The 19,089-nt window shown below is 33.5% G+C and overlaps 1 protein-coding gene across 10 annotated transcripts in view; it reads left to right on the top strand.

The window, feature by feature from the left end:
• The window catches only part of RapGAP1 (Rap GTPase activating protein 1), a 383,574-nt gene that overhangs the window by 322,404 nt on the left and 42,081 nt on the right, over positions 1-19,089 (top strand). For 8 of the 10 annotated variants that reach the window (XM_073088859.1, XM_073088857.1, XM_073088860.1 and 5 more), the window contains one exon: positions 1,152-1,202. The exons of the other annotated variants lie outside the window; for them this stretch is intronic. In XM_073088859.1, coding sequence (XP_072944960.1) covers positions 1,152-1,202 — 51 coding nt within the window. The remainder of the gene's footprint in view (positions 1-1,151; positions 1,203-19,089) is intronic. 10 annotated transcript variants of the gene reach the window in all.

The following is a 19,089-nucleotide window of genomic DNA, read 5'->3' on the forward strand; positions in this document are numbered from 1 at the left end:
TAGGCATTTGTGTTACATTAATTGGCAATTATTTTCACAAAAAACCTTGTGAGGAAATTTGTTTAGATATTCTATGGTTTGTGAAGTCCATCCATGTCCTTTGTAGTTGGTTGGACTAGTTCGTAAAATTAAAAGGACATGCGTAGCAATGTAGCATGTTTTTAATACTTGGAACACAACAAATTTTATCATCAATTTCTAACACCAAGTAATAATTTCAAAAATAGTTCATAAATTCCTTTATAACTTGTATACCCTTTTAAAAAGGTTAATAAATAACTACTAATTAAAAGAACTTATGAAAAAAAACAGATCAATATGGTAATATTATTATAATATGGAATTTATATTATTCTTTATATACTACTTGCAAACATTAAGTTTTGATGTCGGCGTACATAAAATAGCGATACGTATTTTCATGGTTATCTTACAAACCAAGTGAATGCGTCCGTGCTTGAGAGCTGAGGTGTTTATAGTGCCAATATCTCTCCAGATAAGCTCCCTTGCACCTTTATTTCTTCGATTTATTCATGTCCCCGCATAAATTTCCCTCCGATAAAACTGCTCTCGTAAATATACATCTTCAATTTTGATCTAGCACATATATTACCAGTTTCAATATACGGTGTAATGTCGGCAGAACAAAATTTGCTAACCACATTTGTTATGCTAGCTACTTTGAAAATTTATTCAGCAATTCAGCAGTTTCAAATTTATAGAATTTAGCTATTTTGTTTATATTATTGAATTGTACATCGTTAGTTATTCCCGATAGAACATGCTAGTGAACCGTAATTGGCCTAAATTTATGTGATTGCTCCATGTTCATTATTAATGGGATTTTGGATTGCATGGCTCACAATTATTTCTGTCTATAACTCAATAACCCCATACGCAGGTATACATACACTGAGTTATTTGTAGGTGTATTTAAAAAATATGCATTTTCTCTTTAACCTATTCTATAAAAGATGGCGCCACCATTATCAATTAATCATGAAAGTATGTTAATCCTTCACAATATTGCAATGTATAGAATATATGTATAGTATATATGTTTTTCGGTTTCGTTTACATACCTATATTTTACTTAGAATTACTTTATGTTATAATTGTAATGTTACTTAACCCTATTTTCTCTTTTACAGGTATTTTGGGACAAGAAACAACCTCCAGTAAACGACGCTGAAAGTTTAACTGTAAGAGAAATTTTCGCAATTAGCATGAAAGAGCCGTTGAATTTTAAACAAGCTCCAATATTTAAATGTACTCACTCTATCTCACGAAGTCATTGATCCTTATAAATAGGAGGATAAGATACGTATTTGTTAGTCACATTGTAATAAACGATTCATTTAGTTTTAGATCAAAGTGCACACACGCTTCTTTTGGCAAATTCATAATCTTAGATTTTCATTCATTTTTTAACGCTTTAAAGTTTTATAATGTTAGAAAACATGACGACCATTGAACATAACATATTATGTCTAATTCAATTCGTTAATACGTAACTACAAACATGACATGTAATACAATATAAGTCTGTTTTGGTGAACGTAAATCCGTAATATAACAAGATCTTCGCGTTTCATAATTCGGAGCGCATAAATTAAGTGCAGAACCGCTGCAAAATCTACAACGTCTATTTACGTCAGCTGTCTTTCGCCGTGTACTGACGTAACGAAAAGTATAAATCGGATAATAAAACAGTAACAAATGCGAGCGTTTTATGAAAAGGCGTCCTTCTTGTTTGGCAACGTAACCGCTGTTTTGTCGGCTTCACGGGTTTTTTCGTTTTGCGCCTCGGTCTTTCATTCAGTGTTCAGACGCTGCATTTTTCATTTCAGAGCTGAAAACCCGCTCGAAGCCGCGTCGGAATATTGTCTTCGTTCAATACTTAAGTTTTGCGGACAATGCGTTTCGTTCGACATGCAATTTGTTAGACATGATCGGAAGAGTACTTCTGGAAATTACGATCGATTCTTCGGAATTTTCACACCTCTGTGAAGTTCCTTTATTATATGCAGTGTCGACCACACTCTGTCGTCATTTATGATATTCAATTTCAAGTTTATTGTTCGTAGTTTGGTATTAAAACCGATCGCCATAGTTTCTGCACCCATAAATCAATTACCATGGCATATGGTATTAGAATGTGATCCATCAAGGTTATTAAGTTGTAAAACGAAATGACTCATATGGTACTATGATGACCTAGTTACGTGTCTGGAGTTCAATCTATCATCGTCATGTTCTATATCGTGTGTACAAATTCTATGAAACTATATTGTAATCACACGCTTGACTTACCATGTTTGACTTGGAACAATCGATATGTCAGTTGTTAAAACGTATCGACAGCAATTTTGATTGTCATTTTTTTTGTCGCAATACAATTTTTTGCTCACTTATCCTCTCGGGTTATGAACGTGTCAAATGGGACGGGAAATAACGTTTTTCATATTGAAATTTCATAGAACGTTACTTTTTTCGATAGATTTGTTACGTAAACAAGCGGATTTACGCCATAATATATCACTCTTGTCATAGATCGTATTCGTATGTTCGTTTAGGGAATTAATGGTATTAGAACTGTTATTGATAAACTCAAGATTGACAGGTGAATGTTTTCTTTCCTCTGGTGCGAGTTTCTGGTAGAATCATCTATACGAGATATTTGACTACATGTTTCTTGTTAAAAATAATTTAATTAGTAGCAAAACGAAAGTATATTTGAAACGCAATAATAGTGGCTGCATGAAACATCAGAAAAACATTGATTTATACTGTCACCTGACATGTACCTACATTGAGTAGGTAATTTATAACTTTATGACCAACCCAACAGTCAGTTGTTTTCAAAACAGTCAAAGGCGTTGGTCAAGGATTTCGTCAAAGCTTGACGATTGTTGCAACAATTGTGAAAATTGCAGGAAAACATCACATTTTCGGACACATTTCTTTTTATTTTTTCTTAAGTTATTCTGTACATAATTTAATCATTTCTTAAAGCCTGTCGGCTGTTGGCGTTAAAGGGCCCTCGTTGTTCTAATGCCGTGCCATTGTGCAGAATACCTTTATGATACCTTATTATACTCCTACGCTCATTCCTACACTATTTGCCACCCACCCATTGTATCTGCGATGTTATTAACATTTGCTTTCCAAAAGTTTACCTTAATGCCAGAAGCTCTTTACGAAAGGTCTTAAAGTTGGCTTATGGCAAAGGTGACCTGGATCTAGTCTTTTCAGGAATTCGACTTAAAACACCGTCGGAACGAAAAGAGGCTAAGAAAACTTGGTCAGGAGGAAATGTGTCACTAGAGTGTTATGCAAGTAGTAAATGGACTTGCAGTCCACTTAATAAGTGGTTATTGTATCTCATGATCATCTACAAACATAGGTAGATCCTGTTAGTTTTTAATGGGTTATATTTCGTGTGTGCTTTTAACTGCATCCTTGCTGTCTAATTTATGTTTTTCTGTTAGGAATATATCTCCCACCACAACTGGAGGTGGCCTGGTCATACTTTACCATGTTATTCTAATTTGTTTAACTATGTAGTAATTATAAAGTAGGTTCTTAGACTAATATTTAGCCAAACCTTTCAATTATTTTAACCAAGTATCTATTCTACTTTCTACGTATCCTATTTCATATTTTGCTACTTTGGATACCATTTCTAAATAGTGATCAGCTAAGTGAAGTAATTTGCAAATAACGAGTACCCACGAACTGTGTTAACTAAGATTATTTATCAAGTATCATACGTTAGGCAAGAGGCAAATTAACTCTCATCTCGTGACACGTCTAATAGAGTTATGAATACGAGTATTTCGCACTCACTCGATAGGTTGCTTGCGTAACTGTTATTAGCGTACATCAGATTGGGTTAATTAAAAACTTGCTATTTCAGAAATAGTTGTTTTATCTTGAAATATTGCGCTTATTGAGTGCTTGCAGTGGTAGGTAGCAAATTTAGTTAGCGGTAATGTAGGTTAATGGTAGTAGGAAAAATATGTAAAGATTTTTTCAGATATTTTCTTAAATATGTTCGTTAGCTTAGTTGACTTCATTCTTAGTTAGCTTAGCTTTGAAAGTTCAACTTTTAATTATCTATCTGATGCCAATATGTTGATCTGTTTCAAGTAGGTATAGGTAAACATCATGATGACCAGAAACTGTCATATTAAAGTTTGTACGATTAACTAAAATTGCTATACATTTGTACATACACTAAGTAAATATAAGTAAATAATAGAATACATATGGTGGGATATAATCCAAACTATTAGTTTAAACAAAATAGAAAAAAAAACTATAAAACTAATGAAAATACGATTATTTGATTAAAATGAAAGCTTATTCTAAATTACCTCTAAAATATTCGACTGAATGGATTCTACATTTAATTCTTAATCGATTTTGCGATTCACCCTCCTAAATCTAAACTTTGCTAATTACTTACCAACTTAATGACTGTCTCATACCTATTCAAATCGCATAAGTAATGTTATTCAACAACGAGACTTAGATTAAGCTTCGTAATTTAAAACCGTAAATGTCAGCTCAGACACATACATACTAATATGGTTATGATCTTTAAACTCTGTAGTGCTTATAAATATAATGTTTACGATAGTAGTTTTCCAATAGTACAAAATATTGAAAATGTGAGTTACTGAGGTACTCAAATAGACATAGTATTTTGATTTATATTAGTGGTATTTCTTAAAATTTTGTTTTAATGTAGTAATTCTTAAAATATTCAATATCACTTAACTTTTTTAAGTTGTGGAACTAGAAATTATTGGAAGGTCACCCTCGCCCAACAACGGGTTTAAAGTGTCGAAACTATGTATCTTGTACAATAACTTAACCTTTAATTATTTCAACATTCACCTATACATAACAAACACGCAAAGTAAATTATAAGAAATTAGTGGTAATAAATGTAAACAAATGACAATCTTTATAAACGCAAGCTATTCACGCTTGTAACTCAAGCGCGCTGGTCAAGTCGAGAAAACTCGTCAAGTGCTTGTAGTCGAGCGAACGACGCACTAATTGACGACGTCATCGCCCAAGTTCGCCCGAACTTGGCGCTTTCAAATTCCAATTTTAAACTAGAAACGCGATAGGCACTGCGGCCAAGTTTTCTAACGGTCTTATTCATAAAAAGTTATAGCACACTTATAACGTTGCTATAGTACGATTGTCAAAAAGTGTTATTCATAAACGCATTTTAGGCACTAAACCGTTCTATAAGCCTTCTATAACTTATAGAGGCCAGAACCCTACTATAACAGTGCTATAAGGCAAAGATGGCCGACTCTCAACAGCTGATTCGTGATTACTAACCTAATTTGACAATATGTTTGTAATAAATTATGTCAATGTCCATTTTGTATACAAACTTGAAATAATTTATTTTAATATCCGATAAATAACATTATTATATCACTATTTTAAATTACAATGCAAATTTTACAAAGCTTAGATTATTAAAAATCTAGAAAACCGTCCACTTCGAAGAACATTGCACCAAAGAGTGATCTGTTTCATTAGACTATAGGAAGCGTTATCGCTTTAATAAATCGACTGTAAATTTTATAATTGATCTCGTACGTAATGATCGTAAATTAAATCGCAGAGGTCCTGATACACCTTCTGAAATACAGGGTTTACTGCCATAAGATATTGCGAATGTTTACAAAACGAAACTTAATTGAATTTAACTTTATATAATTATATCAATATTACATAAAACATTAATATCCAACCAATTTTCACTCCTTTATCTTTTAACAACTTTTGCTTCACATCCCATTTTAACAAATAAAATATTTTTAAATTCGCGGTATTTACAAATACAATGACACTGACATGTGATTTGGTTTTATCGACAACCCATTGACAAGAATGTCAAGACAGAATATTTTTTAGTACGAAATAATGTCATTTAATGATGTTTATCTATGGATATTCGTCAATTTGTTCGCCGAACTTCACTATAATGGCAACATTTTCATTTATAGTTGACTTTAGCGACACATTAGTTATAGAAGGTTTATGGAACGTTTATGAATAAGCAATTTTATAGAACGTTTTATAAGCTTATTGAACACTTTAACTAATGAGTGCTTAAAACCTTCTATAAGCATTTTTTATGAATAAGACCGTAACAATATTACACAAGTTATGGCCGCCAAGTTATGAGTACGCCTGTGAGTATGTAAGTTCGTACGAGTAACGTGTACTTGAATCGTTTAGATAGTGTTATGCTAACATTTTATATCTTTATTATGCATCGTAAAACTATGTAAGTACTGTGTAAGTAGGTTATAATGTTATTTTTCTTATCTGGTTAAACATACTTTTTAATTTATTTTACTTATTTGTACTATTTGTAGATATACTTTGTTAAACTGTGTACATCGTTAACAGAGTGCTAACAGTTAAAGTTAACAGAATTATCAGTACTAGGCTACTACTACTACTAGTAAGTCAATTTAAATAATAAATTTTACCGATTTTTTTTGAAAGCATCTTATTCGTATAAAAATGCCTTTTGATAATTAATGTTGTATTTAAATAAATTATTATTTTTACTTATAATCTCTACAAATAAACGTAGCTGAAGTGTAGTTTTTATTCCGACTCGTGGATATTGTTTGGGCGGGCGGCGTCGCTGGGGTCAACGGCCCCGCTAATAACTTCCGCCTACCAGCTAAAGCCGGTCGTTAGCTAGACTTTAGGCTGTCGTGATAAAATGCCTTTACCTGACTTTAGATTTGATGACCCATAATTACGAATGTAGCTTGCTTTGTGGTTCTTGCTTCCAGATTGTATACAACTTTTAGAAGTTTCGTGTGAACGAAAATGAACAATCATTTGTGAAGGGATGTATTTATGTATGTTTCATTCTGTGGAACACCCTGCAGCCTAAACAGCTTAATGGATTTTAAACTTATATGAGGTGTCGTTGAACTTAACTTGTGGGACTAAACTTAAATTGTGGAAATAACATATGTTTTATTTTTAAGCAGCAGTTTTTTTTAGTTTTATAATAATTCTCTAACATATTTATATTTAATATTTTATTTAATATAGGAGTAGCAGACGAGCATGCAGACCACCTGATGGTAAGTGGCTACTGCCGCCCATGGACATCTGTAATCAACCCCAGATAGGATTAGATATTCCTACCTGAGGTCGGCCACAGGTGCGCCTTCAAACCAGAACACAGTAGCGCTTAATGCTGCTGTTATACGGCAGAAATAGGTGTGGTTGTGGTGCCGCTGGAGTTGAACTACAAAGAGGTCTACCACCTTCAAAACTTCTCCTTTTTTATTTTCGCTGTATTGTACTGTTTGGAGTACCTATAATTATTGTTAGTTTTATTTTTCAATGTTCAGTTTGATGACCTGTGTAGTGTTACTTTTTACTAATTTTATATACAGAGGGTTCTGTGTTCGATCTCTGGTAAAATTCATGATTGGATTTACATTTCTGTTTTAGGTCGTGTTCAAGAGTATTTAACAAAACATTAAACATTTGACATTAAATTTGCCATCCAATTTGTGGTTAATATACTGACACGTTTAATTAATCTTAAATCATTCAATATTGGGAAAACCAATTCAATTATGAAATATTAATACTGCATTAAATCAAATTAAATATCATCCATATGATATTGTTAGTGATGTTTTTATGTTATTCAATGTTTTGCCGTATAATAATAATATTAAAATATACGTATTTTCTAAACAAAATTCTTACACAAAGAGATCGCCTGAAGGTAAATGTACTCGTAATACCACAAGAAACTGATATTAAGGTATCGAAAATTTGATCTCCTTTATAAAACTTACCACTCAAAGACCTGTCGATATGTCGCCGAGGGCACTGATGTCACCTGACATTGCTTTATAATTTTAAGATACTTTTACTTATATTTATTGAATTATACACTGTGATTTTAAGAGACATGTGTTTCCGTGGATAGATGTGGATACTGGCTGAGTTACATGTGAGGCAACCATCTATGTCCTCAGGAATGGCAACGTATCTGAGATCGGCTTTAAGTGAAACCACTGTTCTTTATAGAGCTGGTCATGAGAGATTGACAGATGATGATGGTGATGACACAGCTGGTCCATTTAACTATCAGATGAACTACAATATTGTTTGCTACATAAATCTTATAAAGAAATCAATGCCATATAAACTTCAATCTTGCCAAATATTGTCTACAGATTCAATCAAGATCGTATTTCTCGTGTAAATGACCCTATCTTACCAAACCCTACAAATCAGAACACAACAGCTCCTAAAATTAGCTAAAATAGACAACTACATTTACATACCCTTAATTAGTCTTTAGCATATAACTCCAGCAAAGTTTCCACTAAGGCAGACTGCATAATTACATTTAATACCAACTTTTGCAATTACTTAAGATCGCGTCATAAACTTAGAGTAAATAAACTATTTCAAAGTAAATCTTGGTTTTACTCGTTTCGAAATGAAAAATTTCACTACTCACTATCACTTCAAGTTTAACTGGAGCAAAACTTACTTTCAATGGTACTTGGAAAGTTTTTAAATATCAAATTTGAAATTTAATACTACTGCGGAACACAATTTTATTTTTAAAATTAAAATTTAAATGTAATTCTATTCCCAGTTCCGACGTTTCCGTAAATAATATTTCGCTGAAATCGATATATTTGTGCTGCATAACTATTTGCAGTATGAAATGTAATTAAATATCCACACGTATTAGTTACTGAGTATATTTATAACCGATATTTCATAATTATTCCAGGACTTAAGGTCAACGTCCACATTCACACCTTTAAGAGCATTATGAAATTTATGAAGAACACTTAGATATAGGTATAGGTATCCTCATTAGACTTTTCTTTCGCGTTAAAATGAGATCAGATTGCGAAAATATTGTATAAAAATTGAAATAGGATTTTTTCACTTCAATAATTGTAATATTGCGTTAATACTGAATCTTCTGTAAGGTCAAAATTCATACTTTTGAGGTACAATGCTTAGGAAACTGCTGCAAGCACTTGATTGAATCTATTGTCAATCGAAGATTCAAATCCAATCTCACGTCCTAGTTTGCAATATGAGCCTCGAGCAATGAGATGTAGATTTGAATCTGCACGCAATTTGCGCCTTTGTTCCATTCACAACACACGGTATATTCGCTTGATCTATACAATGAAGATGTTATTGAATGCATTGAACTAATATATTCCTTGAGATTTTAAGTTGCGAAACAGCAACTTAGCATCGCGTTTTCAGCGCGTTTTGCTCTTTAATTAAAACTCCATTACAGTTCATATTTGTTAATTAAAGTCGGTGTAAACTTTGCTAACTAAAGTTCAACGCGTTGACACAGTTTCAGGTGAGTGTTTTGAGGTTATTTACACGTTGCTACTCGTAACAGGCTTTCTCAGTACTAACGTTGTATATTTTGAACAAAATTTGTCTTCGCGGTATTCCAATATTTATTAAGGGATCCTAAATGTTTTGGTAAAAATCAGCCCGTGTCAAGGGGCCCTGCTAAGCCCACTTTAATTATATGCATTGTTTCTTGAAAATAGGTCTAGCAGTTTCTGAGACTACCCTGTACAAACAAACGTACGAACATAAAATCTCTAAGTACTTTTACGGCTCACTATTATAGAAAGCTTTTAGTCTCTATTTCATTAGGAAGGAAAGAAGTAAAATTTATTATAAAATTTCAATGTTTAACATGGACACGAAAATTAAATATTTAGTCAAAATACACTTAGAATATATCGTTTATAGTACCGTATTGTACCTTGTGTTTGTATGTTACAATTTGGCTGACAAAGTGATAACCAATAATAAATCAATCGAAATAAATCGGAATATAGCCGGACTTTAGCCGGATCCAAAGGAATATATTTCGGTCAATTTCTTAGTTACCTAAGCATCGAGCCGCATAACAGGTACCTACGCAAGAAGTCTAAAACCAGACGTAACCTCGTTACGACAGCAATCTGGTTCCAGAGCTCCCGAATCGAATTTACTAGGTTTAGTTTGGCGTGCTGCCTACGTAATCAGGGGCGTAGTATTAACTTGACTCCCAAACCACGTGCTCCAAATATACCTCGCATATGAGAGTAGAGGTTTCTAGTTCAAATGTTTTTTTCATGGAATTTATATACCCAAGTGAGTAGTGATAGCCTAGTTGTACTCGCATTACGGTCACTTACCCTGGGATCTGGGGTTAAAATCTAAATCACTAGTTTTGTGTGTTCTAATGATTATTTTAAACTAAAGAACTAAACAACTAAATAAATCCGAATATACCCAAAAGTAGTCAAACAGAATGTTGGCAAAAAGCCTATCAATCCGGACCGGGCCAGCGTAGTCTATGGCTAAGTCTCTTCTCATTCTGAGAAGAGCCAAGTGAAACCCAGTGAAAGAAGTGTTCAGCAATGGAAGATTAATAGTTTTATAGCAACTCTGAAGTTTGAAACGATGTTAAGTGGTTAGTTTTAGTCGAACGAATGGTTTTCGATCCATTTCATGTGATCAACCTTAAATCCAATAGTTCCAAATCCAACCAGAAATAGGCCACAGAGTTGCTAATCCTGAGGATTATGGTGCCTCAAGCTCAAACACAGCAGCGTTTAACACAGTTATAATACTTCCAAATATATCTAAAATCCCGTCAATAATCCGAATTTTATTAATATAATCATTTCCTTCCTTTAACCAACCATAATGATTGACTTTAAATAATTACAACGTGCAATTACAGTCACGAAAATATTAATTGGTCAGACATCACTTTAAATTGCGGCGAATATTATAAGGCAATTCATCATTATTATCAATAGTTTAACGTTGATTAATTACGTTTTGGGGGTTATTGAAAATTATCTCGTAATACTTTTGATTGTAATTGTATTTCAAGTGTCAGGTTAAGATATTTTCAAAATACTTTTAACGATATTTTCAGTGTATTGTTTTGCCTACCATAGATCAGTTCCACAATATCTTCATACCAGACATTGTCTTTGGATCTTTGGTATGTAGTAATTGGATGGATCGATTATTAATAATGGCTATAAATCGAGGTGATTACAAATATTCGTAGTAATTTTGGGCCGCCCTTCTTTATACTGGTTGTACATATTCTAGTTTGATACAGTTAATGTGAAATGTGCTGACGGATAGCTTCCCCATTTATTCTACGAAATGTTTTTAGTTGATGAAAAAAAAAAGTGATTTTATTTTTTTGTAAAAAACGACGATTATTTGTGCTATCTACGAGTATCTAAATAAATACAAAATATACAAAATATTATTCATATCCGCAGAACTGTTTCGGAATGATTGTAAAATAATATATTATATGGTAAATAATTTTATTGTTCGTTTAAACTTACGTCGATAATTGCCATTAAATAAGATAATCCATGAATTAACCATTAATAGAACATTATAATAGCATTAGATACACAAACGTCATAATGGGTGATCTATAACCGTCATACCGTATCATTTAATGATACCATCGCGTCACTTTGTAGCTTTCTATAGGCCATTACAATTTCAAATTAGCACTTTAACGCCATTAGTAATACGGCACGGGATCGCATTATGCGTGGAAACAATAGGTAACACCAGGTGAATGGTGCTTGAATGGTGTTATTTCGCGATTATGTGCTTGGGTTTTGTTCTTGGTCTGAATTTTTACATCCGGTACTACGCACGACTGGCAAAAATGCTTAATTTATCCCGTTTCATTATTGTACACTGTTTTTTTCTGTCCTTTAACGGCAGTGTTAAGTACTGTGTTGTACTTTAAGGGTGCAGTAAGCCTTTGAAGATGGTAGAACCCTTTGTGGTTCGACTCCGGCGGCACCACTGCCACACCTATTTCTACCTAATATGTTATTAGGTAGTGATAACATATTAGGTTATTTAGGCAGTGTTAGGAGTTGCTGTGTTCCGGTTTGAAGGTTGTGGTAAGGGAGACAGACTTTTCCGAGGCGTTCCAGCTTAGTCCTCAGGGGTAGCGGCGCATCTGTGGTCGACCCCATCTGGGGTTGATTACAGATGTCCATAAGCGGCAGTAGCCACTTACCATCAGGAGGACTGCGTGCTCGTTTGCTAGGCTTATATTATAAAAAAGAAAAACCGAATAGTACAGTAAGAATGTTTCGTCACGAAATATCATACGATGTGAATAAACCCATATGTTTTCCTTAAATGCAACCTCATTTGTATTAATTGGTAAAATGTATATTTTATCAAAATACTAAATATAGACTGTTAACAACTGAGTGATTTATGTCACGATTTGATTTCCGTTGGAAGCAATGATTTGTGGGGCAAACCTGTTTGTACAAGTATTGGTAGGTATATATCCGAAAAGTGTAGGCAGAAGATGCTCGTTAGCCAAAATAAAAAGAAAATATTTGGCATCTCAACATGATGATATTTTATTATACGAGTATTTACATAAATTATCTATTTTTGAGTCATCTTACGAAGGTCGAAACTAGTAACTGTTCCGGTAACGGCCTTTACAACGAAAAGGAAACCAAAACTTCCGAGAATGTAGCCGCCTTTTGACGACCGAATGTTAAACACAATACACTTATCTTTAAGTGTGTCGTATAACTGTAACTGTCGTGAGTCGCGACAACCTGTTACATTGCCGTGCGGCTCGTACGTGCGGCTTGCGTGTGCGGCGTGCGTGTGCGGTTTGTACGTGCGGCTCTTGTTATCGACAGGAAAATTCAGGAATATATGTTTTTTTCACTCACCTAAGTGCAAAGGACTCCACAAAAATAAATTCCACATTTCTATTTACCTTATTCTGAAATGTGTAAGCGAAGAACAAACTTTCCATGCGTACTTTCATTGTTAATCTTTGTTTAGATCGTTGTTCATAGAAACGTTCAATTACAACAAAGGCTTCAAATGCCCTATAAATTAGGTACGTCATGTAATGTACTTTTGTTCTCTCAGATTATCATATTTTTGTGTTTTCCCCATTGCTTATAACAAACGCAAGCCGCAAACGCGCCGATAACATTTCTTCGTGTAAGCACGTAGTTATGCTAATTTCGGAATGTCAACAATTATCGTCTTTTCCATGACGTTATGACAACTTTCTTTTATGGTATGAAATAAGGACAAATATCCACATACGATACCTATATATAAGTAGTATTTGTATCTCTTGGTTTGTGTGCTCTGTTTACTGAAAATTGCGTAGTAGATTCATTGGGCTTTATGGGCAGTTATATGGGCTTAAAATTTCTTTCAAAATAAGAATTAAGGTCCATCACTAAGTGCACACGATTTCGTCTATTTAACTTTAGGAGGATATTTTGGGAGATGCGCGGAGATGTATTTTACGGATTTTCCCTAACGTCAAAATAATCTAATTAATCTCTAAAATTACGCTCAATTTTATTCCAACATTTGGCAAATATACTTCTCTACTGTTTTTTTCCACAAACATTTCTAGAGACAACAAAATCTCAACTAGCATGTCAGTAAACGAAACAAAGTGAAGTCCAGTGCAGTTCCGTTCATTCAACTTTTCCCAAACTCGTCTCTAAACACCAACTCAACAACACGAAAACTAATCCCCGACGTAGTTTACAAAATTCGAATGCGATTGTAGAATCGATGACGATTTCGAAGCTTTCAATTTAATCCTAACGTTGATTAAACTATCGTGTTTCTCCGGCATACTTTTTTCTCTTGCAATCTTTACCTTTCAAGACCTTAATTGAGATGCATCTTTGCTTAAGCTTTCTCGACCATGTGATTTCGCTTTAGTGTTGACTAATTTTGTGCTCGTTATTTCAAAGTCAGTGTAGCTTTTAATTGATCTATAAAAAGAAACGACGGCAAAGTTAGTTGTTATAGGTGACCGCTTGGACCTAAACTTCTTGTTCGCTGGTAGGTACCTAATTTTCTTACTTCGAAAAGCATACTAAGTCATCGAATTCAAACTTGTTATCATTGGATAGTAATTGTACCTTGTATAATCCGCGCGAAACTGCTAGTCCACCCTGAAGTTGTTGCGAGCGGGTGTAGTCATACAATTTGCTATGGCGATGCGACTCGTTTCTATATTCAGAGCGGACTAGCAGTTTGGTGTGGACTATACCAGGCTTTATAAAATTGGACACGCGCTGTCAATAACACATAGGTGACCATCGTTCTTTATTTCAGCAGCGTAGTGTAGTATGATCTTAATTCTTGCCCAGTTCATGAGACCACTGCCTAGGACAAAAAAGATTGAAGCTGGACAATCTCGACATGATTCTTGGTTCTTATGTATTCGGTATTTTATTTCAGAAGCTTATGATATTCAGAGGCGCATTCAAAATTAGCACTGGTGCATTTTTGTACAGTACAATGATGCAATCCAAAATTCAGGAGCCGCTTTGTACGGATATTCTCCTTTCATAATGAACTTTTTGAATAAAGCCAGAACACTTTGTGTAGCCGTATAGGTACGGGATTCATTATGTGTATTTTGACGAAAAAAACCTTGAAAATTTGATTTTTAAGATCTCCCTGATAAATTTTAGTCAAGTTTTCAATTTCGGTGGAATTGTGTTCTGGCGAATAACTCGCTGATTCCTAAAACGATAAATCGATACTTTCGAAACTGTTATAAGTTTTGAGCAGTACACAAAACAAAGGTCACTTAAGTTAGAAATCTCGGCCTAGGTCCTCCATCTTAATGTTTAAATAGACCTTGTTGAACATTAACGCTATGGGTATCATAATAAATAATAATCGATTTATTACCTATACACGCCCCATTGCACTCGAAACTCGCAGGTTGCTCAACGAAAAATAACAATGTACGCAGTATGACTCGTTTCAATACAGAATGTGCTCAAACATAATAGAGAACGAGCGAGTGGCAAGTATAAATGTCGCCATTCTGGGTTCCAATCTTTATTGGTACAAGTTATCTACACATTTGCGTCACGGTTTTGTTATTTATGTCAAACCCTGAGAATAATGAGAACTGGATTGCGATGGACGATTGCTTTTGGTATTCGTCCATAACTGCACAATGCAAACGATGTGTGTTGACGAGTGCGTATGCGCAGTATTATGGTGAAATCTTTATCGCTGTTCATAGATCGATCGATACAAGTTTTAAATGAAATTGAAGGATGAAAATATTTTTTGTTTTGCCTGCATCAACTGTATAATCATAGACAACTTGGTTCTTCTCTACTTAGTGTGTTATTTCCTGCGAATTCCATTTTAACAGAATATAGAATTCCGATTTTATTCTTGTCTAGTCACGTTTTTCATTGTATCATAATACTTGTACCAAAAATATCACTGTAACAGTTTTTTGCGATATTCCCGGTAATTTTGCGTGGTACTAAACTATTCCAACTATTGTTGACATTGATCCAAAAACCTTTATTTCTGTGTTACCTTATATCACAGTTCAGACTATCTATTTGGTCTGTTGTTGTTCGAAAAATTGTTAGTTTTTGTTAACGACTTGCAACTAAGATAAGCTAAAACACTCGTAACTATTCACAAATCAACGCTATCAGTTTGGGAGTGCTTTATCCACTTACCTCGTATAATGGAACACTTCTTCTACGGCAGTGACGAACAATGGTTAATATTATGGTGTAATGCCATAGGTAAGTAGAACGCATTATTAGCCCAGTTTACAAACAATGACTTTTTGTTTGGAGTACGATAAGAGGGCTCCTATCTTAATTCTTCAGAATATCTCGATTCATTCTAACATTCGCAATATGTACTCGTATTTGCATAAAAATATTTTTTGGCACAAACACAAATTTGGTAGTGTAACATTTCTTGTGTAGTGTGTAAAAACTCCATTTCAGACTTTTATTTGTTTTATTCGTCGTAAGTCGTATATTTTAAACTAAATCGAACTTCAAAAATTACTCGTTAAAGACTCGAATAATACGAGAAAATTATCGTAAATACAAAGCTTTTATCAATTAACTCGTAACTCAATCTTAAAAGCGAGTTACGAAACCATTAAGACAATAAACGCCAGCCCATAAACAAACGGGAATGGAATTTAGCGAAAAAACAAAACAGCCGAACTGATTACAGATTGCAACACTCATTTCACGCTCCGATAAACGCAATTACGTCGGCTATCTAGGAAGAGGTCTTGTTATTTTTTTACTTAGATGAGAAAATACATATATAGATCACTCCTAACAAGAGAGTGTTACCAGATTTGAGAATTGAAATTGTTGCGTAAAAAAGCTTTGCCACGTCTCCGTGCTAAAATGTTTGGAATATTTATTTTTATTTATTACGTAAATTACGTAGTATTAGCTATTTATACGAACATTTTCTCTAAAAATGTTTTCTTATTGTCAATAATCAAAAAAATAACTGATAAATCAGCGTTTTTGGCTTCATCCAATTTCAAGGCGGCGAAGTATCTTTCTATTTTACTTATCAAAGATTTTTTAATGTTTCTTCTGAATTTAAAAATTTCACTCGCTTCTTTGAAATTATGTCAACGGTCTCGTTTTCTATGTATTTCTCAGTATTTCTATTACAGTTACACACTCCAAGGACATGAGGATTTCTCAGAAATGAATACGTGAATAGGTTTTATTTTTTAACGAGATTTTTAGCTTTTATATTAATTTGTCGCTCATAATTCTAAAGAATTATGTAATTTGTAGGTTATAGTTTGTAATCCTAACCTAAATGGGTAAGAATTACTGGTTAATTATAATCTTGTGATAGCATTAAGTATATTTTAGACCTAATTATGAATAAAAGTAGTTACTTTGTTCACAATATTCTTTTCTGTAGAAGTGAAAAAACTGCAATATATAGTAGTTCAAACACATTCGATCACATAAATTTATTGTTTTCTTTTGCCTTCACTCTCTATAAAAATGTACAGATCAATATTTACTGAGCAAGGCGTATTTCTACTCTATATATACGTCATATGAATAGATGCATGCGCAGCTGGAAGTCGCAATTAACTGCAGTATAACTTTATGAGTTCGTAATCTCATAGTTTCAGTAACATCTTTATTAAACTTTAACTGCAATGTGCTCCCAATCTTTGAATTGCTACGTGGAATGATGTATCTAACAAATTAGATAATTTGCAACGTTGATTTATATATATAATATTAATAAATAAAAAAAATATAAAAAAAAAAAATCATAAAGTTTATATTTATTTATTTCCATAAATTGTTCATAATTTATTTTCATAATAATTATTTATTTAATTTTCATTGTCTATTTTTAGTAATTTTCATAAATTGTTTGTATCTGGTTTTATCTGGTCCTCATAGCACCAGTTTTGACGTAAATTTTATTCAAAACATTGTCAAACGAAACACCATGATTCAAAACACCATGAAAATTGTATTTGCAGTTTATTTCAACCAAAACAAGAGAACTCCTTATCTAGGGCGTTACAACAATGGTCCCTCAGTAAGTGTACCACTGAGCCCAGTATCCTTCAAACCTCAACTGTCATTCAACTTGAAGACATTAAAATAATGTTTCAACTCTAACGGGAAGTAACTTTATCTCTGAAACAAGTATACAATATTACAACAATAGACAAGGAAGCATGGAGAGGCTCATTCGTTAGTAGAATTGAAGTTTTAACTAATTTAACTAACACATTTCTCGTCATTAACAAATGTTAACAGAAATCTCTTCTTATTGATGGAATTCTCACAGTAAATGTATTAGGCTCGACTTGGCAGAGGCACTGCCGTGTCTCCAGATTATGAGCCTAGGCTAGTATAGGCTAGGCTAGTATAAGTTAATATTGTAATGGTATTTTTTCGTACAATATTATGTAAGTAATACTAGACTCATATTAATTATCGACTAAGTCTGGATATGTTGTAAGGAATAAACTTAATCTACCTATCAGTATCAATCATAATTAGAAACAGTTTTTTTATAAAATTGCAGTAGAAAAGCTTGCTGTCCGCCTGATGGTAAGTAGACACTGCTGCCCATGAACATGGGCAACAAACTACATACAACAAGTTCTACGTGAAGCCTGAAGGCACTCTTGAGGATTAAGATATATAAGTGAGCCGGCATCTACACCCTTCCTCTAATACATAATCTATGTAATGTACTATCTGGATATCCTACAAAAATATCATTCAATAATTAACTGACACGTAGCCAGAAGGATAACAAAATCATTAATCAGATCAAACTCAGCACCCTTCGCTAGTTGTACCAATTTATTCATGATTCCATAACTTTTCTGTCGACGATAAATCTTAGCGATCTGAGCATTGCCTAAAAAGAAATAGCGAATAAATTTTATCTTATCTTTATCGCGCTGTTTGTATGCGTAGTTAGATAAAACGGTTGCCCTTTATTTAGTGCCAACACGTGCTTCAGAATCGTGATCTCTGGTTTAGTAGCGATGGGAGAAACTTCTTTTGCTCAGTTATTCTAGGTTGGCGAAAGTAAAGGACGGTTTTTGCGCTGAACACTTTTGCTTGTGAATTTGTTTATTTACAATATACCTACAAATAAATAAATGTTTGTTTGTAATGTCAAAATAACGGCTTTTTACTACATGCCTATTAAACTTATAACAAAAATACTGTTGTTGAATATTTTGTCTCTCCGCCTATCTGTTAATATGTTCTGGCTAATCTTTGAAACGGCTGGACGGATTTTGATGGAACTTACACTGGCAGTTTTCTGACGTTATAAGGAGTAACTAAGACTTAGTACACTTTTATTTTAGAATAATTAGGGTTCCGATAATATGAAAAAAAATATGTCATAATATGAAATTTGATCCCGCACAGCTCCCAAAATTTGAAAAAGTGATCTTTTCTATATTACAACTACGGCAACAGTGCCATTTACATTAAGCAACGTTTTACATTATTCTGTAAGTGATTCCTTTATGATACAAACCACCTTTGACGTCATTATGCGACAGCAAGTTCGAGGTAAATTAAGATGGATGGAACGGTAAAACAGCATCCTGTGTCGTTTACC

Source organism: Epargyreus clarus, unplaced genomic scaffold (assembly GCF_041222505.1).
Source record: "Epargyreus clarus isolate Ecla_fem2 unplaced genomic scaffold, WU_Ecla_fem_2.2 ptg000027l, whole genome shotgun sequence".
NCBI lineage: Eukaryota > Metazoa > Arthropoda > Insecta > Lepidoptera > Hesperiidae > Epargyreus > Epargyreus clarus.